The 22,416-nt window shown below is 31.6% G+C and overlaps 1 protein-coding gene across 2 annotated transcripts; it reads right to left on the bottom strand.

Annotated features, from left to right (window-relative positions):
• Nucleotides 1–446: 446 nt before the first annotated feature.
• On the bottom strand, nucleotides 447–21,824 carry LOC134701404 (cytoglobin-1-like). 2 transcript variants are annotated; one of them, XM_063562552.1, is made up of 3 exons: nucleotides 21,669–21,824; nucleotides 2,738–2,966; nucleotides 447–1,561 (listed from the first exon to the last, which is right to left on the bottom strand). In XM_063562552.1, the coding sequence occupies exons 1-3, from the start codon at nucleotides 21,812–21,814 to the stop codon at nucleotides 1,412–1,414; spliced, it is 525 nt and encodes a 174-aa protein (XP_063418622.1). In that variant the 5' UTR covers nucleotides 21,815–21,824; the 3' UTR covers nucleotides 447–1,411. The 2 variants fall into 2 exon arrangements, with proteins under 2 accessions (XP_063418622.1, XP_063418623.1); XM_063562553.1 differs by lacking the exon at nucleotides 21,669–21,824 and adding an exon at nucleotides 13,233–13,359.
• Nucleotides 21,825–22,416: the final 592 nt, after the last annotated feature.

The raw sequence follows: 22,416 nt of genomic DNA, 5'->3' as shown, positions 1-22,416 counted from the left end.
TAATAAACTTCAAATCAGCAAATCAGCAAAAAAATTATCACTATTTCACACTCGAACGCGGACCTTGGAGCCCCATCAACGTGCTCAAGACGTTCCGAGCTGACACCAGACCAACAATGATTCAAAGACAATACACAGCCTCCTCAGTATTAAGATTAGCAACTTCACAAATTGTTCAAGATAACATTGTTACGCTATCAAGTGTTTTACGGTAGCCAAGTTGGCTTGTGACGATTTGTTTTCTAAAGAAAGTCAATAATATGTTGCTCTGTAGCTGGTAAAATTTTAATTTAAAGATATGAGGGCATGAGTTTTGTATATTTGCTGTTGTCATTGCATAACTATTGCAACGTTTAAAAAATAAATCTATATACGATCATACAAGATAGTTTATTTACAAGATATATGTATATCAAAATGATTGTTAGATAAGTGGAATACTTTCATAAAAATGCAAATGTAGTTAAAATATATAGTATTTAAAAATACAGTTAAAGATTATTATCTGATAAATTTTCTTCTCAAGATCAAGATTGACATATGTTCACAGTGTGATCAATATTAGCGTATGTTCTCGGTGTGATCAAGATTGACATATGATCACAGTGTGATCAATTTTAGCGTATGTTCCCGGTGTGATCAAGATTGACATATGATCACAGTGTGATCAATATTAGCGTATGTTCCCGGTGTGATCAAGATTGACATATGATCACAGTGTGATCAATATTAGCGTATGTTTTCGGTGTGATCAAGATTGACATACGTTCACATTTTTATTAATATTAGCATATGTTCCCGGTGTGTTCAAAATTACCGAATGTTCCTAGTGTGATCAATATAAGAATATGTTATCAAAGTGTAATTAAGATTGGCATATGTTCCAAGTATAAACAAGATAAGCGTATGTCCCCAGTGTACTCAACACAAGTGTATTGCTCAGCGTAAACATGATGAGCGAATGTTCCCAGCGTAATCAAGAACTTGTGCATTGTCCCAGTCGTATGTTCCAAGAATAATCAAACTTCATAGAACATGTATCATACAATTATTGGCGATATAGCTGTTTTTGTTTCACCTTGGGCTAGCTCGTCGAAAGTCGCAACTTCGAATTCATTCACTGATCTGTCATGTTATATGATTATACAACCGCGCAGAGAACATTTTTTTTTTATAAATAAAATATAATACTTTATCATGTAGTGACAAACAAAAAACTAGAAAACATGTAGATGGTGGTGATTAAATATTTATATATTTAGTGTGATTCATTACGACTGCAATTTGTGTTTCATCTCAAAGATTGAAAGCTATTATTGTTTATTCGATGAAAGGTCGTGCAGAAGTCGCGTACCGTCTGTGACATTGTGTTATACATTTGAAATTCTAAAGGGAAGATAGTATCTTGTTGTCATCTCGCGTGCTTAGTTTCCTTTCGTAATCCTTCCTTGAACTTTGTTGCCATATATTCAAACACATGTTCCCATGCAGTGGCCATTTGTGTCGTAAAATCTGTCCCTAAGCATCCATTAAAAGCATCTCTAATCGCCGGCCAAAGTAACTGCAAGTAGAAGGAATTTGAGATCATTAACATTATGGTCATCAAGAACTAAGCATTATGTCTTTTTATGTAATTTCGTTATTGTAAGGTCTTTTATTTATGTACCAAAAGATTCCAGATTTTGATTATGAAACTGACATTGTTTTTTTTGTGCTTTTATTTTTTTTAGAAAAAGGGGGGTCATAGATTTTACTAACATGGAGAGAGCTTATATAAGTAATTGTTCATTGATATTTTTTGAATTCCTAACATATAGAGGCCGAGCAGTCTAAGTGGTCTAAAAACTGTATCACTAGCATGTCAAACCTGAGGTTGTTCGTTCGAATTCGGCACGTGCCAGGTACGTTCGACTCAAATACTAATTGACTTAAATTGTCATTGTTCTTGCCGACTTCCTCCACCAATAAAAGGTTACCGCTTAAAATAGCAAATAGTAGTGAAAATAGTGTTAACCACCAATGAATGAACTAGAACATACAACATAATGTAAAAAGTAAAATCACAAAAATTATGCACTTCGAAGTAAATTCAATATCAAATGGCAAAATCAAAAGCTCAAATACTTTAAACAAATGGTTAACAACTGTCATACTCCTGCCTTGGAACAGATATTTCTTATGTAGACAATTTGGGGATTCAATCTTGTTTTATAGCTAGCTAAACCTCTCGCTTGTATGACAGTTTCATCAAATTCCAATAGTTAGTTGTTTTGGCACTAAGGATTATGATAGTTGTTTTGGCACTAAGGATTATGATAGTTGTTTTGGCACTAAGGATTATGATAGTTGTTTTGGCACTAAGGATTATGATAGTTGTTTTGGCACTAAGGATTATGATAGTTGTTTTGGCACTAAGGATTATGATAGTTGTTTTGGCAATAAGGATTATGATAGTTGTTTTGGCACTAAGGATTATGATAGTTGTTTTGGCACTAAGGATTATGATAGTTGTTTTGGCACTAAGGATTATGATAGTTGTTTTGGCACTGAGGATTATGATAGTTGTTTTGGCACTGAGGATTATGATAGTTGTTTTGGCACTAAGGATTATGATAGTTGTTTTGGAACTGAGGATTATGATAGTAGTTTTGGCACTGAGGATTATGATAGTTGTTTTGGCACTAAGGATTATGAAAAATGTATAGTTCCCAGGAAGACTCTTCTAAGATAAACTTACAATGACCATTTCCGGCTTGACATTATGTCGCGCATGACTTTCTCCCATGGTAACAAGAACATTCGACAGAAAGACAGAATCATCAAGACTTTCTACAGCTGCCCCAAGACCTTCCATTACAATGTTACCATGGTGTCTCAACTTCTCTTCGTCAACTAAAAGGTCATTATCTTCCACCGTCATTTGTTCGGTAAAAAGTTTCTTGAATTCTGGATGCATTTGGAAAAACCTGTCAAATAAAGAATGTGAATTTTAGAATAATACAATTTGATTTGACATTGTTAAACGAGTTAGGGTAGAACATCGATACATAATTTAATTTTGGATGTAACGCGTCTTCTGATTGGCTGACGTTATTTTGTTATGAGACCATAGACATAATTTAGTCATGTGACCGTGACGTCATCAACATTTTTTCATGGTTTTCTACGGTTTAAAATGGAATTTAGAATTAAATTATAAGAAATGACTGTAATATATTTTCTGTCTATTCGAAATAACATAAAAAAATGTGGTGCACACTGTTAAATAACCCGTTACGCGCGTTATTCAGTGAGCACCAAATTGTTTATGTTATTTCTTCATAGACAGAAAAAATATTACAGTCATTCCTTAAACAATCTTTTAAAATCTGAGCAAACGTAATTGAAGAAGCATGATATGGCAGAACATTATTAGACAGTACAGCTCAATAAGTCACTGCAGAGGAGACTAACTCTTGAGATGCGACTTCAGTAAATTTGCACGTACAAAATTATAAATAACTATAAGTAGAAAAAATTACTTTTGTCGAAATTAATTTGAATTTTCTAGAGGTTCCATTAACAATGTATTGTTATTATTCAAACAAACCAAGCCGAATTTTGTACAATATGACAACTAGTAAAATAATATAACGCAATTTTAGGAATAATACAATGTTATATTAATTGTACTTTCTGACCTTTAAACGACTTTTAAAATAAGTACAAGATACCATTTTTGACAGCCTCTATATCATAATACATCAATAGCTACATTACAATTAGTATAATTGTCATCGTAAACGAAATTGATAGGTACAATGTATGTTGTATACACAAAAAAAGTTGAAAGATAATCAGAAAAGCGTGAAATTTATAAATAAAGTCGGTTATAGTAAGATTAATTAATTCAACGAATTCCTTGTTTATTTGAAGTATCATTCCGTCGTTTTTAGCCCTGTCATGATCATGGTATTTTTTTTCCAGTTATCTTCCATGATTTTTAAAGACCTCAGCATTCTATAATCTGATTTTAAAATTTTCCATTTTTTTTTTGCTATGAAATTTATGGACTGCGATAGTGAAATGTGTACTACCATCGTTGGACGTATAGACACATAATAGAAAGGACAAAAAGCAAGTCTAATAACGTTCAAAATAGTTGTATTGCACTCGAAAGTATTTTCTAATATGTTAAGAAAGATCATAGGTATATGTTTCCGACACAGAAGTTTTGTACACTTTGCCAAATTGAAGATTTTACTATGCTCTTTTCAAAAATATAATAATCATGGGTCACCGTGCTATTTTTCAAGCTATGAGTCGTTGACAATTGCCTGCATTTGTTTAGAATGATCATACAAAAAAAACAGTGTGTGCATAAAAAAAAAACATGTGAGATAGAATTTGAAATAAATTGTGATAAATTAGGTTTTATTATATTTTTAATAAAACAAAAAAGAAAAATAGTGTCACCGAACAAGTTTTCTTGCTCCAAGAAAAATTTAAAAAACTATAAAGTTGTTACTCAAAGAGTTATCTCCCCTTAACCGGCCTAGTTGAAAAAAATGATTCTTAAACACATTTGTATGGAATTTGTTTAAATATTTTGAATAATGCAATAAACCAGAAAGTTTTCTTGATATAGATAAACAGTTTAGTCCATAAGGTTGCACATCTGTCTACATATTTGGAGATTTGAGTAAAAACCTAGACTGATAGTTTACTGCAATATTACAATCCAAGATGGCGGTATACCATAAATCTAAATAAAGAGTGTGTCAATTTCAAACGCGTCGGCTTTATGATTCGGGCGTGATATCCCGAAAGTCTTTAGGAATCACCCATCCTCTATATGAACTTTGTGTCGGGTTGAAAAAGTCTATTTATATATATATATATGTTAGCGGCAATTAGTGAAATAAGGCATTAAGCTTAAATCCTAGACAATAAGCTAACGCCTAGGCATTAAGTTATTGCCTGACATTATCAGACATTTAGCTTACTTCCTGAAAATTAATGATGATTATTGAACCTATTGCCGAACATAATTTTAGGCAATAAATGAACTCTGGAATTTATTTATATTCGGTAATTTATTCTTGATATAAAGTAGTTTGAAATACTTAATTATATTCCTAATATTGATATACATATTCATTTGACAGATCTTTATCTTCAAATTTTAGTATTTTTCATACTCAAAACAGAATTAACTCATACTTTTTTGTGGTATTATAAGAAATAAAAAAAGATTTAAAAAACGTGATTGTATCCGATAAAAAAGGGGGGATTCGATATAATAATTATAATAATTATTTGAAATGTTTTACACTTCACAAGTTACCTTAACTATTGTGTCTGTATTTATATTGTATGTTTCTCTGTAAACTTGTATCTAGTTTTTAGAGAATAAAGTATCTATCTATCTATCTACTAGTAGAGCTGGTTTGAACTGGTCAAAAGTGGACAAAATTAAGATGTGATTTTTTGCTCACACCATTTGCGAATTTTATAAAAGGATACGTAAATTTTCTTTGTTAATTTTTTTTGTTAAATACCCTTAGGTTATCTGGTCTTTTTCACTTTTTTATCTGGATTATAAACATTCAGTGACAAAATGTCTATTGAGGAAATCTTGAATCTTTGCGGTCTAAATTCGAATCAAGGAAAACAAGGAACATATACCCAAGAGAAAAGTATAATGATCTTTTGGCAAAGAGAAAACTTTTGCAATCATCAGAAAAGAAGGCAAAAGATTACAACAATTTAAAAAGGTATGACATATTTACCACTGCAGGTATTTAGAGGTTGACAACTTAAATCAACTAAAATGATGAAAGAACTTTTAAAATTTGTGTCTTCCTAGAGGAATTTTATGGTATTTTACAAAAGGCACATTAAGAAACATGTCATGGCGACATAGACCGCATGATAAAACAACTAAATAATGAATATGCTAATATTTCCTGTGATGCTATTGAACTATTTCTTTCACTTTGCGAAAATTGTAATATAAACAAACCAAAGTATTACAGTATGTCCATGTAATGTAAAATGAATAAAACACTGGAATCTTACAAAGAGCTTTAGAACAAAATATCTGCATCCTTTTGTCATTTCGGGCCTTTAATAGCCTACTATACTAGTCAACAAAAGAAACGATACAAGACTTTTTTTCAAATTAAAGATACAGTTTTCCTTTCATTGGACCAAGATTGAAGGAAGTAATACTTCCTCATTATGGAAATTCAAATCCGTTAAAAAAAAATTTTTTTTCTTTCGTGGCGATTTTTTGCGATTTTTTTTTTTTACAAAATTTACAGAAAACGACAATTTCAAAAACAGAAGTTCCAACTACTGATGCCAAACTCTCATTTGAAGGTAAAGACAGTGTTTGCCATCACTTTGTTTTTAAAAATCATACAGTTCCTTCGTTTATTTTTTAAGCAAAGTTTGGCCCCACGAGAAATCGTTAAAATATACCCATTATCAACTGACTTTTTTGCCCAAAAAATTGAAAAAAACAATTTATCAACCCATTAGTTACAACATGAACATAACAGGATAAGGATATTGAATATTTTAAAACAAATTAGATTTTTTTTTCAGTACTTAGAAAATTATGTGCCGATTTTTTATTCAACTTTCCGCAAAACTAATTTGTACCCTATGATCGTTTATACTGAATTAAGATACTTTCCGACAAGTTTTGAATTTCATTACCACATGTGCATACATTGCTTTTTAAAATAGTGTATCTCATTTTGTTTTATATTTAATACTTTTTTGACGAATTTTATTTCAAAGTCGTGTATCGTTTCTTTTGTTGACTAGTATATGATGTAAAGGTTTTCTTTGAAGGCCATATGGTGACCTATATGTCTTAACTTACATATAATTCAGAATGTTCTGTCTCTGGCGGACAGTTGTTTCGTTGTCAAGAATACCACATCTTCGTATTTTTATATGTGTTTAAGTGTAAGTGGAACGAACTTTGTGAACATAAACGTCATTATCACAAAATTGTAACTCAATTTGAAAATAGTTTATTTTATTCCCGCTTTATAAATATTTTTAATTTCACCACATTAAATCTTTAAACCGGAGACAGTGCAATAGTCGGTGCCATAGTTCTACAACTTGTGATAACAAATGATTTTAACACAAATTTCTATATTTTATAAAGTTTTATATGTTTTAAAGAATTATTAGAGGAGTTTTAATTTTGTTATTGATTTTATTTCAGGTAGATGACATTCAGTTCTCATAATGTTATTATGTAACAAATGGATTTTTATTTAAATGCATGAATATCTTTTATTTACTCGCGTTATATATTTGAGGCATTAAGCTTAATGCCTGCACATATTTTTCAGGATTTAGGCTTAACCCTCTTGCTGCCGACCGTTTTTCAAGGTTGCATTTCATATGCCGGAAAATACGACCGCTCAACGTCTGTGACGTTACATGCCAAACAACGACGTCATTCGATATATGACGTCACGACATAATGACCATTACATTTGGGACCCATCGGAGAAAAACATAACCCTATTAAATATTCTGTCTTTTAATTGAAAGAGATACAGCATTGATGAGAAGCTTGCATACATTTATTCATGGACATATATGTGTCCCTCCGGCACTGCCGGTTTGGACATATGTGTCCCTCCGGCAGCAAGAGGGCTAATGCCTAATTTCACTCATTGCCGCTAACATATATATATTACGGATTACAAATGTGTCGAGGTTTGTGATTGGATAACAACACAGAGATGTCAGTGTATATTCAGGAAACTGCCGGGGTATATACGACGTTTTTATCCCCAATTGGAACCTCAAAAACGTCATCATAACACCGGTTACTATGTGACGTAGTCAAAAGCTATCAGATTGTCAGAGGCTCACAGAGGGAAAATAATGACGTGCTTCAGTCAATAATATATTTTTGATACAAAACACGCAATTAACACTTTTGATACTTAAATTTAATACACCATAAAATTATGATCACAGCAAATTAGAAAATCCTTCACGTATGCCGAACATATGAGGGTTTTCAACTTATATGTGTTGTGAACAAAAACCTGCACTGGAAAATAACATTTCAGTCAGGGGTAATCCGTAATATATGTGTAATTCAGGTCTCAGAAAGGGTATATACTGTGACATTCCCGGCTTAGGGCTTATATCCACTTCGCCTTCGGCTCAGGGTATATTACTACTAAGCCGGGAATGTCACAGTATATACCCTGTCTGAGATCTGAATAACATATAATATCTGTATATATTCCGCATGGAGGTATTTATACTGACAATATGATATTTCGAACCACGATATCCTTTGTTTTTGAGGAACCAATTATATTCTTATGGTCAATCAAACATTCTTCGTAATGAATTTCTCATCTTTTACATTGCAAACATGTTCCAAGAAAAGTATTTTCCCAGCTGGATATTATATCTTTAGGGCTAACATATAAATCGGTTTACAAAATGGCGATAAATAAAATTATACTTTAGAATTAATACTGAAATGATTAAAATACTTATTAACTTAAAAGCTGAAAGCTTGATAATATTTATCAATTGTCTCTTCTGGCGTTATCTTGTTTGATTAACTATCTTTATCAGATTAATCAAATATCACTTCTCGATTATCTCTGATGGAAAACTTTGTCCTCGATACTCAGGTCAAATATACATTTTGTTTGACTTTTAAAGCTGTACTAAAATTCCATGACAAAGACAAGCATTTTCAGTTGTAATGAAAGGCTGGAAGGGGTTTTCATTTCTGTTTTTTCTCTCTCTCATTAGATATTATCAGATTATTGTTTGATGTGTTTGGACTTTTGATTTTGCCTTTGTTTTTTATTTTCCTTTTTGAATTTTCCTCGGAATTCAGTATTTTTGTGTTTTTACTTTTTGCATGGCATTTTCATAACAGATGTATTATCCGAGGGCTGATATTGGCCGAGGGATGATAATACATCTGATATGAAAAATGACATGTTTTATATGATCTTTCTTATCATATGCTTCAACAATGCAGAAAAAAAACCAGTTTCATATGTTGACCTTTTTAGTGGTTCTCAGTTATAAAATTTAATTTAAAAAGTGAAAAGTTTACGGAAGCCAAATGTAGTACATCCGATATGAAATCTTTCTATCATTAGTATGCATAGGTAAAGAACAAGAATTTGATATTTTGACGATAAAAAAAATTAAAAAAACATAAAGCACACTGTTTGGAAATGTTATCATTTATATTTAAAAACTTTTTAATTATCTTAGAAATAAAAAAAAAATAAAATAAAAAAAATATGAAACTCATGTAAATTTAATGCTATTATCATACGATAAAATTATATGTTATTTGCTCTAAGTATACGATAAGCCGTTTTATTCTTCTTCTTTATTCTTTTTCTGCGCCCAATATTCTGTTAGCTATTCTTTATTGTTTGGCCATCAGTTATCCTCTATTCCTTATATTGAGGCTAATTCTCTACTGTATTCTTATTTTTTAATAATAACCCAACCAAGATCTTAATTCTTATGAGTGTGATTCTTTTACAATCTAGTTATAAGAACCATGCTTAACAGAGTGTATCAGCCTTCGGGGTTCTCATGTTTGAAAAACTTCTAGACCATAAAATTGAGAATGGAAAAAAGGAATGTGTCAAAGAGACAACAACCCGACCATAGAAAAACAACAGCAGAATGTCACCAACAGGTCTGCAATGTAGCGAGAAATTCCGCACCCGGAGGCGTCCTTCAGTTGGCAGTTATTTACATTGGATCAAATTGAGCATATTTTCAGCAGCTTTGTGTATAGTAAATGTTCCATAACTAAGAAATGATAAACCCTTTAATTTTTTATATAGATCGATATGTCGGTACGACTGCAATATCCCCTTCTGGTCCCTTATCACAAAAACTATGGTCACCTGGAATGACCGCACACTTGCCATTTGAAGCATAATTTGCCACAAATGTACATATATTGAGCTACAGATCTGCATCCGAGTACGTACACTTTTCATTACTGTAATTGTGAAGTCAGTCGAGCAGAATTCACAACATTTCGGAAAACAACCATGACTGATTGAACGATGTCTGTATTACGTCCAGTGGCAAATATTTTATTCCTGGTCAGGAGGAAAATAAGAGAGTGTGGTCTGTAAGTCAATATTATACACAATAAAATGTAAAAAAAAAATAAGCTCTAACACTAGATTTGTAGGCATTACAAAAAGTCAGGACAAGTTAAGTACAATGTTCGTGAAATCGTGTAAGTTAACGGGCCGTAGATGACGACAACAATATATGATTTGCTTTTGGAAATAATTTGTAATTAACTGATATAGAATTAGTTCCAACTTGGTATAACGGATCTTATAAAAATGAATAATGCAATAAATATGATATTACAGTGAATAAAGCACATTAAATGTGTTTGCCAGTCAATCAAATGTCTTAGTCCAAAATGAGATAGTTGTGTATGTATATAATCAATATAGCCAAAGGGTGCTTCGCCAGAATAATAAAAAGGTTTTTGTTAATTTTCCACAGATTCTGGTATACTCAAAAACACACATATAAATATATACCTGGTAATGTATATACTTCATATACATTTCTAGGAATATGATTGGTCAAACGTCCGCGTTAAGACCGCGTATATTCCATATTAGGTAAGTAGAGGGGCGGGCCATATTTCAATACATGGTTAGTAATTGAACACTTGAACAATTTAATATAGAAATAAGAAAATGTTGTATGATTGCAAACGAATAAATTCTAGTATGTATTCAACAAATAAAGATAGTTCTGAGGATAAATTTGTTACAAGGTGTGCTAGTGACCTAATACGATATATACGGAGTCAGTTAGGTCAGCCCTAATCCCATTTGGAATTTACCTACCCGTATACCGTATTAGTTCACTAGCACTCTATGTAACTAATAGTGTTATAAATCAGTGTTTCTTGGCTGAATAAAAAACAACCCTGCAGAGTAGTAATTGTAATAGTATATTATGGCATACGTTAAATGCAAATTAAACTAAAAGTAATTTATATTCATATACAACACCAAAGTCATCTCAGACATTACTGCGTATATATTATATATTATTATTTTTTTGTTTTTTAAGTTATCCGTTTTACAAAAAGTTTCCATAGGAAATTAAAAACTCATACTAAATAGAACAAGAGGTAAACATATTAACAAGACCTAGAAACAAAAACATATCCACGATTTACTCATCTTTAATAATGCAATAAGTTTTCGAAAACAAACAAATAAATTTCGTCATGAGAGTTCATATGAACTACGCACCCATTTAAATCAACTGAATTACACTTTTTATCCACACTATGTATGCTGGGTGTTTATATATCCCAAATATACAAGCTTTCTTAAGAGGAGTATGTGAACACCAAATGATAATCATACCAGACGTGGATGGGTATAATGTGTTCCTATCAGCCAAGCATCACTTGATACGAGTATTTGTATGAATATTCTACACCAACGATATATCACACATGACTGCATATTAATGTCCACTGTACCTGTCAAATACCGTTTCCAGTTTACCTGTTTTAAAAAATTGTGTATAAACCTGTCTAATTTACATATTTAATATCATGTGTCGACTTTACCTTTCAAATATTGTGGTAACTTTACCTGTTGATTAACGTGGTCATTTTACCTGTTAGATAACGTGTCCACTACAACTATGAAATTACTTGTCCACTTTTTATGTGGAATATGGTGTTTACATTGCTTGTTTAAAAACAAAGTGTTCAATTAACCAATTAAACACCTTTAACATAACGTGTCTACTTACCCTGTCAAATATCGTGCCCATCTTACCAGTTAAATAATGTGTCCACTGTACATGTTTAATAATTTGTCTTCAATACCTATTAAATAATTAGCCACTATAGATGTTTAATAACGTGCACACTGTACATATTACGTAACCTGTAAATTGTACCTGTCAAATAACGTGTCCACTCTACCTGTCAAATAACGTGTCCACTCTACCTGTCAAATAACGTGTCCACTTTACCTGTCAAATAACGTGTCCACTCTACCTGTCAAATAACATGTCCACTTTACCTGTCAAATAACGTGTCCACTCTACCTGTTAAATAATGTGTCCACTCTACCTGTTAAATATCGTGTCCACTTTACCAATCAAATATCTCGTCCACTTCACCTGTCAAATGTCGTGTACACTTTACTTGTGAAATAATGTGTACACTTTTCTTGTCAAATATCGTGGTCACTTAACTTGTTAAATATCCTGGTAACTTTACCTGTGAAATATCATCTGTCCACTCTACCTGTCAAATATCATCACTTTACCTGACAAATTGAATATCGTGTTCACTTTACTTTTGAAATAACGTGTACACTTTACCTATGAATATCGTGTACATTTTATTTGTTAAAAACATGTTCACTTTACCTGTCAAATAGTGTGTCCACTTTGCCTGTCAAATATCTGTCCACTTTACCTGTCAAATATCGTGGTTAATTTACCTGTCAAATATCTGTTCAATGTACCGGTCAAATATCGTGGTTAATTTACCTGTGAAATAAATGTCTATTTTGCCTGTCATATATCGTGGTCACGCTACCTGTCAAATATCCGTCCACTCTACATGTCAAATGTCTGTCCATTTCACCTGTCAAATGTCTGTCCACTTTACCTATCAAACGTCTGTTCACTTTACCTGTAAAATATGGTGAACACTTTACCTGTGAAATGTGAGTCCACTATACTTATAATATAACGTGTGGTGTGCACTATACCTGTCATATCTCCTATCAACTTTACCTGTTTAATAACGTGTCTGTTCTACCCGTTCAATAATGTGTCTTCAATACCTGTTCATTAATTAGCAACTTTATCTGTTAAAAAAAGTGTCCACCAAACCTGTCAAATATCCTGTCAACTTCACCTGTTAATTAACGTGTCTACAATACCTGTTTATTAATTAGCCACTTTACCTGTTAAATAACGTGCAAACGGTACCGGTTGAATAACCTGTCCACTGTACCGGTTACATGACCTGTCCAATGTACCGGTTGAATGACCTGTCCACTGTACCTGTTAGATAACCTGCCCACTGTAACTGTTAAATAACCTGTCCACTGTACCTGTCAAATCACCTGTACACTGTAGCTGTTTAATTACCTGTCCATTGTACCTGTTAAATAACATTTCCACAATACCTGTTAAATATCCATAGTCCAGTGTCCTTTTCTTTCTTCTTGTTGAACATTTTCCAACTGGATTTTACAAGTTTTGTTTCGTCCGGGGACAAAAAGAATTTGATCTGCTTGTTATCGGTAATGTCAACTTTGGAATAAATGGAACAAGCTGTACCCATTTTGTCAAATTCCCAAAAAGTCAAATAGTTATATTTCTCAACGTGTTATGGTGTATTTAAAAAAGAATCGTCACAAATCATATTAAACATTAATCAATATCGCCCATTATAACTCCTCACCTTGACAATGATTAGAACCAGGATGATGAAGTTGACAAAAGCAATCTTTTGGGAATGGGTTGTTTAAATCAATCAATCACCCGAAGCCTCAGTTTTAATCTGTTTAATGGCGATCTGATACAGTTTCATTTTGTAGTTCAATATTTTGTCTAATGAGATCTAAAGTGGTCGGTCGCAATTACTTAGTGCATACATGTTGTGTGTGCTTGTCTATAAACATTGATATTAAAAATTAAAATGTCTTTATTCTGCCCGAGATTGTCTTGGCAATCAATAACTGATTAATAGCTGACCGAAAACGTAAGGGTTCGTGATATGTACTGCGAAATCATTCGAATTATCTGGTACGTTATGAGTTCGTTTTATCAATAGGAACTTACAACCTGGCAATATGTACAAAGTGAGAGGTTTCGTGCAATAAAACCAGGTTTAATCCACCATTTTTTACATATGAAAATGCCTGTACCAAGTCAGGAATATGAAAGTTGTTGTCCATTCGGTTTTTATGTGTTTTTTCATTTGATTTTGCCATGTGCTTATTGACTTTTGAATTAAATTTCCTCTGAGTTATGTATTTTTGTGATCTTACTTTTTTATGTACAACGAGCGGACCAGGAATTGTCAACTTCTTATGCTGGACTTACTGGGGAAATAATAATATACAGAGTAATACTAGTACTCGGTACTTAGCACATCGTCCCAGGTATCATCCCATTATATTTAACAATATTTTGAGAAAACGCAATTCAAATGTAAAAATCGTAAATCATTTTTACACTTAAACACAAGTCATTCTATTATACATTTTCAAGACCTATTTAATATTTTTCATTATCGACTTGACGTTTAAATGATATGCATAAAATTATCAACGTTCAGAGTCAGTTCATCAAGATCTAATTTTGTATATCAAATTAAATCCAAATCCAAGACTTTGCTATATTGCGAGTAATTTGACTTATATGATACTTATTGACAACCACCTTTTCAGAACAGATCAATTGTTTTTATGAATACCGTCATTAATCAAAATTTGTAAAGCTATATGATCCGGAAACAAAGTCAATAAGCCCTTTACCTATTTTATGATCTTAGAGTGTATGCTGCTGCTTAAATATTCATACCCTTATCTTTCTTTTGAATGATTGGAAATGTATATATCAGACAATGTTGAGACATGGACATTTAAAAAAAATCTACACACACAAACGCTTAACAATATTAAACTTTGGTACCAAATATCAAGCGATTCTGGTGTGTTGCTGTTGAGAAAATCCGACAAAAAGGTGTTGTTCATGCCTCCATTTAATGGACATACATGTATCCATGAAAGGTAAAATCACAAAAATACTGAACTAAGAGGAAAATCAATTCGGAAAGTCCATAATCACATGGCAAATTCAAATAACAAAACTCATCAAAAACGAATGGACAAGGACTGTCATATTCCTGACTTGGTACAGGCATTTTCAAATGTTAAAAATAGAAAGTAGATAAGATAGTTAAAAACTAGATAAGATAGATAGAAAGAAGATAAGAGAAGGATAGGATAAGTATCTCACATGCTCTTCTTCAACTTCGTACTTTATTTGTTTTTTGAACTGTTTTGGATTCGAACGTCACTGATGAGCCTTTTGTAGACGAAGTGCGCGTCTGGCGTATATACAAAGTTTAATCCTGGTATCTATGATGAGTTTATTTATCAATTATCAAATCTTTGAATCATCAGTTGAAAACTTTTGAATCAATTGTCATCAGCTATAATTCGAAGTTGCTGGGAAAATGTAAGAGTATGTAACGTTAAAGAGTAAATATTTAAAATACAACAACACCAACGAAAACTCGAAATTCTAGATAATAACACTGTAAAAGACCATTAATGCATAACATAACACCACCACAAGACATTTTAACCTTAATGTAAAATCAACAGCACGTAACCTTATAATAACAACAACAACGCACACTGAATAGTTGAAGAAGAGTATCAAATGACAGTTACATCCTAGACTAACTCCATCAAATGACACTTACAAAACTACAAATATAAACACTAAAAGGAACTTTAAAAAACTGTAAAGAAACTTAAAAACACTTTAAAGATCATAAATATATCCACCAAAAGATATATCGTTAAACAGATTATCAAAAAATTTAACAAGATTACAAATATAAATCCATAAGAAAACATCATATTGTATGTACCTCAAAGAGTGTTGCATGATTAACGTGTGGCAGTATATTAATCACACTTTTGTAATTACAACGAAGCTCACTAGCAAAAAAGGTTAGAAGTAGGTTTGACAAGTGTTTAAAGTCCGCATTCAAAATACGACACTGTGTGTGGCTTCATTATAAAGTTTGAAAATTTTAGTAGATATCAAAATCCACTGATGAGGCCAGCTCATTTATATCTATAGGGAGGTGCAATGATTCCTGTTCATCTATGCATCATCGCTCTGAACGTAGCTTTTCATCCAAACTTATGATGTGAGCTGTTATCTTCAACTAGAGGAGTATGAAAATGGAGATTGTTGAGACAACTGCCTACATTTTTTAAGCATACAGGTTTATCTCGGATATTTTCATCATTAAAGATAACTGAATCAAACAGTGTGCGTCCTGTTTCTGGCATTGTCGGTATAAACAATAACTAATGCTTCGTTGAATAATAAGATACACAGACGAGACGTATCTCCGTTTAGCTCAATTGATCGTTTTATATAAATAGTTGTTGAAAACTGCGGTCTTGCGCCTTTAAATTGGATACATTAAATGTCGTCTGCTCTGTTGATAAACTGATTAAGTCCTATTCCCGTATATTCCATCTGTAGTGAGAGGATTTGCATGGCGGGTGTTCATGCATAGCAGAAGGCTTATCCTGTCTTGATCATACGAGGTCATGTGAATCTCGCAGTTTTATATTGATTGATATCCTTTACTTTAAAAAAAAAATGTTTTAATTAAGAAATTTGAATCATGGAAGAATGCTGTTGATTTTGATTTATTACTTTATTCTGTTTCTACTCAATTTTGATTTATTTTGTTTTAATTTTATGATGGTTGTTGATTACCCATGGGTCTTAATTTTTATATTTTTACCTTGAATTCAATTATGATACCAATGAAATTGCATTTTTTTATTAAAAGGCAAAAAAGTGCTTTCGTATTTTCACTTTGTGTTAATCAGATAACATTTTGAGATTAAATGTATCCTTTATAATAAAAAGATTAAAATAACGCAATTCCTTATAACTCGAAATAGATTTTTCTAATTGCACTAGAGCTGCCTAAGTGCATATACTAATAATATACAACCTAGTGGCTTAATTTTTCATGATCAAACACCAATGGTAATTATATAATGTAATCGAATTCATGTACATTATTGTCAATATGTCTTTTGATCCTGTATAATGCTTTAATACATTATTGATTGGAATAAAACATCATGTGGTCATTTGGTACAACATTCAAAGTATTTCTAGATTAACAGCATTGTTTAAGACGTTGAAAATGGAATGTAAAAGTACAAACATAAAATCATAAATACTATTTTAGCTTTCTTTGTAGTTAGTAATTTTCAATATTTGACTTCTCGCGTTGATTTAAAATGTTAATAAATTCATCAACGCTACCAGGCTTAAATATAGGTCAGATGGGCATATCGTCTACAAAAGAAAAAAAACCAGTGACGCTGGAACTAAACAGTTAAAAAATCCAAATAAAAGTTTAGAACCATTGAGGCCACAAAATTCAAAAGAGTTAGCCAAAAACAGCTTGTATAAAGAAACTGTGGTATGATTGCCGATGACACAAGTCTCCACAAGAGACAAAATGACACAGAAATTAACAACTATATGTCACCGTGCGATCCTCAAAAATGAGCAAAGTCCATGCCGCATTATGTTGTCTGATCTCGGGGTAAAAAGTCTGGCAAAAACAATTGCAAACATGAAATTTATTACTTTGACCAGATCAGTAATAACTTATGTCAAAACAGAAGTGTTGACTACTAGGTTTGGGCTAGTCGTGAGAAGGACATCTTCAACAGAAAAACATATTGACCTAGTGGTTGTAAAAATCCCCATCAAAGATACCAAAGTCAAGATTGTGTACATCATACCGCGTTTCAGGTACAAAAGACTCTTTTTAAAATACTATATAGTATATACGTAGGTGGACGTATTTGAAATAATGATTTCAAGGTTTATAATCTGGTAAAGGATACACTACTTTAGTAATAAATGCGTGTGGAAAGTCTTGTTTGTTTGGAATTGTGTGTAACAGTGCCATGTATAAAACATATCATTTGCCTCTAACAAATCACCAAGTTCGAGCGCCACTTTCCATCACGTTTGAGGGTAACTATTTGGACAACATAAAAACCTAAAAATGTTTCCAACATCGCAAATCTGAACGTTCGTGCTGAAACGAAGATGTGAAACGAGATTAAAGTAATCTGTGTAACATAGAAGCCTTAATTAGACTTTATAATTAAGTCAAAAATAATATTCACTTTTTTCCACCTCTCTGTTTTGTCTCATTCACACCGACCCTGTCATGCTCATTCAAAATATACACTGCTGTCCATTTGGTCTTTAAAAGGATTATCATTGGCTCTTCTCTAGTGTCCAAAAATATTTTTTTTAAATTATTCACCTACGCTTTTTGAATATTTATTCTAAAGTATTTACAATTGCCCATTCTGTCAGGTTTATGCCATATTGTTACAAACTGGTTGGTTCCTTGTCCATTGAATGAACCCAGTCTATTTGTTCCGATTTTTACGCAAATAACATTCAAGCAATGAATCTATCTTTCTCCGTCGTTAAGAATTGACAATCGTTCCATTGTTTGCATATTATAATCATAACAAGTATTCTTTGTCATTATGTACAAATGATCTTGATACATTGTATTATCTACCAGTGCATTTAGCTACAACAAAAAGAGGTTACCATCATTTGATTTAATCATCATTGACCAAATCGTGCTAATGTTCTATATACTTGTTTAGTTTGTCGAGAAAGTAGTCTTAAATAATAACGAATCACGCACGGATTGATTTGTATATCTAAATGACAATTCATTATTTATTATACATGTATGATAAAATAACCGTCCACGAAAACAAATAATTCCCAAAAAATTTGCGTTTCGTAATTTTTTACAAGTATCGTTATTGAATACAAGAAAAGTACTATGCATTTAACATGTTTAACCAATGACTTGACAAGTATTAAAAGAAAGGTAGAATTGTAAATGTTAAAATTCTCCACCAGAGACTATACCACGTAGAATTTAGAAACGTTTTGCCTTCAACAATGAACAAAACCCATACCGCTAAGTAAATTAATGTACAATGATTCATAGTTATATATTATTTCACTCTTACATACTTGTTTTCTTTTAAACAGATGGTTACTTTTTTGGTAGACTTTTATTCCACGAGTGTTTATTACACCCGTACTAAGAGCTTTGGTACTGACATGATTTATAAACGTTTACATTTTTCTGTAATATCTAGTTCCTAAATTAAGAAAATTAAGAAATTAAGTTTTCAATTTTATAATAATAAAACTATTATTTAGGAGCTATATTTTGTGATATAGCTGCTTGTGTTTTTACGTGTTTCTTCATCTTTTGCTTTCAAATGGTTTGAGTGTTCTTGGTGTGGACAAATATAGAATAGAGCGTATAAGTGTTAACTTCATTTATTAAAGGATCAAAGTCCAGTTGAAAAGAAAAAGAAAAACATCTTTTACCAATTTCAGTCTCATGAATCGTTTTTAGTCCAGTTGACGTATTTCAAAAAATCTACATAACTGATTATTCAACTTTTGCAGCTAGCGTGTTTTATGTTATTTGTTTGATTTTGAAAATTTGGCAAACAAAATAAAATGTCTTAATGTTCTGAGGGGAAAATCATTTTGTTTTTTTTTAGATCTGTTCGTTTAAGTTGACAAACAATACTTTGTTTCCTTAGAGATACAAAATAAAACCCTAACATACGCACACATGTATATAACATACATTATAAATATAACTGCGGAGAAATCGTAAATTAGCAATTCCACTAATCATCCCATGTGATCTGAAAATTGCTAAGGCTTAATCTCAAGATTGAATAAACATAATTAGATATATTTCATATCAGACAGAAAAAAGTTACCAAAGCATGTCAAAATTAATATAGGACTGTATTTATTCCCTGAATCAAAGAAACAAAATACGTTTGTTCCAATTAAAATCAGTATCGGAAATTATAGCGATTTCTCATACCTTCATTAGTATGTATGAAATGCATCTGATGTTTGTAACTATGTTAACAAAACTAAGGAAAAATCTAATCAGAACATTATTAATTGTATCGATGCAAGGATAAAAACTTTAATTACAAATCCTAGACGAATGTTAAAAAAAAACTAAAAGCAATTCCCAGACAATTGTAAAAAAACAGAAACAATTTTTAGACAAGTTATGCAATTGTAGGAATGAAATATTGTGTTATCCATCTGTTTTCTAAAACCTAAAATAGCCAAATATTACAGAGTATCAAATCTTAATTTAGCCTGAATAAATGACAAATAAACTCACAGAGAAACAAACAACTTTATAACTAGTTCCGATCCAAAACCAACTCGGGACAGTCATATAACCGATTCAAGATCGAATTAAAAAAACCAATAACTATCAATACAGTATATGGTATAGTAAATATTGCAGCATACCAATTTTTGTTTTTTCTCGTACAAGTTTATGGTAGAGGATTACAAATAACAACAGTAGGGAAAACGGGATATATAAATAAACTCAACATAGATACCAGAACTAAATTTAGTATATATGCCAGACGCGCGTTTCGTCTACAAAAGACTCATCAGTGACGCTCGAACCCCAAAAAGTTAAAAATGCCAAATAAAGTTCGAAGTTGAAAAGCATTGAGAACCAAAATACCTAAAAGTTGTGTTTAATACAGATAAGGTAATCTATGTCTAAAAGTACTTTGAATTCATTATAAATCTTTAGATACTAATGTTGCGTTCATTTCTTATGTACATGTATAGGTGAAGCACGAATTTAAATGTTCAACAAATATACACATTTTATAATAGTTTATATGCAGACTTGGGAAAAACCACGAAATACAATAACAAATACGCGAAAATTGATTTCCACGAAAATTAATCAATTCTCAGTAGTCTTTCCCTTTTCTTCTTTTAAGACGAACCATTAGGAAGGCCATGATTTCAATCACAATTATAACCATAAGTGTATTTATTTATACGCAATTCATCGAGACTCATCAAAGCAGTAGTTAGCTTATACTTCAGGTGTTATAACTTTAAAAGCTTTCAGAAAGCCTGTTCAATATAAGAATGCATGTACATCCCAATGTATTTGCTTCTGTGTCACAATTTGGACCTAATCGAAATTCCGACTGATATAACATGCACTGTAGATCAGAAATATCTCAGTTCCACATAAACAAATGCTGATTAATGTTAAATCTTCTAATCCTTATCTATGCTTTTTTGTCCCTTGCAATAATTTGATGAATTTCATTAATTTCAAGAGAAAGGCAAAAATATTATCACGAGTTTATGTGCATTTATTTGCATCACAAAACGAATTTGTTTTTTGTAAAATAAATATTGTGGACAAGCATTAACCTCAAATTCTAAATGACTAGTGTTTCGTCCTCTATAAATTTATATATTAACATGGGAAAATTAGGCAAATGTCTTTAATTTCAAATAAATAAAGAGAACAACTGCTATTTGAAAATGTGTAGGGAAACTTGGTGATACCACACACTTCTTTGTTGTTGTTGTTTTTTCTGTTCTTAATTTCTGTATGTCTTATTCAAATATTCTATGTCAAATATAGTCTAATGTAAATAATGTTTTGTATTAGAAAACACTTTGACACATGAAAGGATGCGTCGTTATATCGCCATTTTTCATCATTTGACAACAAATATTTTACAAGTTATCTTTTTTCGTCCGAATAGAACTCTATATTTTTCATTAAGTACTGCAAGATTCAATCGTAAACAATTCTAATTCTATAAATAAATGCCACTTTTAATAACTGTATAATTTAAACAAATTAGAATATTGCATACTTTTTGAAATGTAAAAGGCAGTCTTACCTATTGAATATATGAAGTCCAACATATGTATCATCCCTTAAGATTGTCCAACTGTCAACGACGAGTTTCACTTCCTCCTCCGACACAAATGACGCAATCTGCAAATCTGGATTGTCAAATTTAATGTCAGAATACGTGCACCCCATTCTTTCATTGAAGCTGTTGGTTTAGATAATCTCAAATAAACATTGATCTTCGATCCGACTTAGTTTAATTCCCCAATGCTATTTAAAGTCGTTAGTCTAATGACGGTATTTTTAACCTTTACTTTAAACAGGTGTCCATCATATGGATGCCGGTAATTGGAATTTTAATTTCAATGTAATAATTGCTGATTTTGTAAAGATACAGATTTAATTGTCGTGCATAAGATGTCCATACTGATCAATGATTCATTGGTAAATGAATAATTAAAAGATTGATAAAATTCATTCAGTTGTCCAGTCGTTGTCTTAAAAAGTCATTAATTAACCAAAAGTAAACAATAAATTGCGATGATGCAACACACATTGAAGTTTGAGAACATCAGACTAACATGCGACTACTGAAAGAACGATAATTGCATATACATCTATTTAAACCGTTATAACATCCATTTATGTAAATACTCAGATGCTACCTGATCATTTTTAGAATTCAGCAACATCAGAAAGTAAACAATCAATATCGTAGTATCTGTTAACTGTATATCAAATAAAACATGCCTTATCGCAGTTTTATAGTAAATCTGAATATAGTATATGGATCA

The sequence above is a fragment of the Mytilus trossulus genome, unplaced genomic scaffold (genome assembly GCF_036588685.1).
Source record: "Mytilus trossulus isolate FHL-02 unplaced genomic scaffold, PNRI_Mtr1.1.1.hap1 h1tg000244l__unscaffolded, whole genome shotgun sequence".
NCBI classification, from domain to species: domain Eukaryota; kingdom Metazoa; phylum Mollusca; class Bivalvia; order Mytilida; family Mytilidae; genus Mytilus; species Mytilus trossulus.
This window is presented reverse-complemented; position numbering and strand designations above follow the sequence as displayed.

Coding starts and splice junctions, on each gene's coding strand:
- LOC134701404 (XM_063562552.1), bottom strand. CDS start 21,814: ATGGGGTGCACGTATTCTGACATTAAATTTGACAATCCAGATTTGCAG. Junction 2,967..21,668: donor GGACTTCATATATTCAATAG/GTAAGACTGCCT, acceptor TTTATTTGACAG/GTTTTTCCAAATGCATCCAG. Junction 1,562..2,737: donor TCAAGCCGGAAATGGTCATT/GTAAGTTTATCT, acceptor TTCTACTTGCAG/TTACTTTGGCCGGCGATTAG.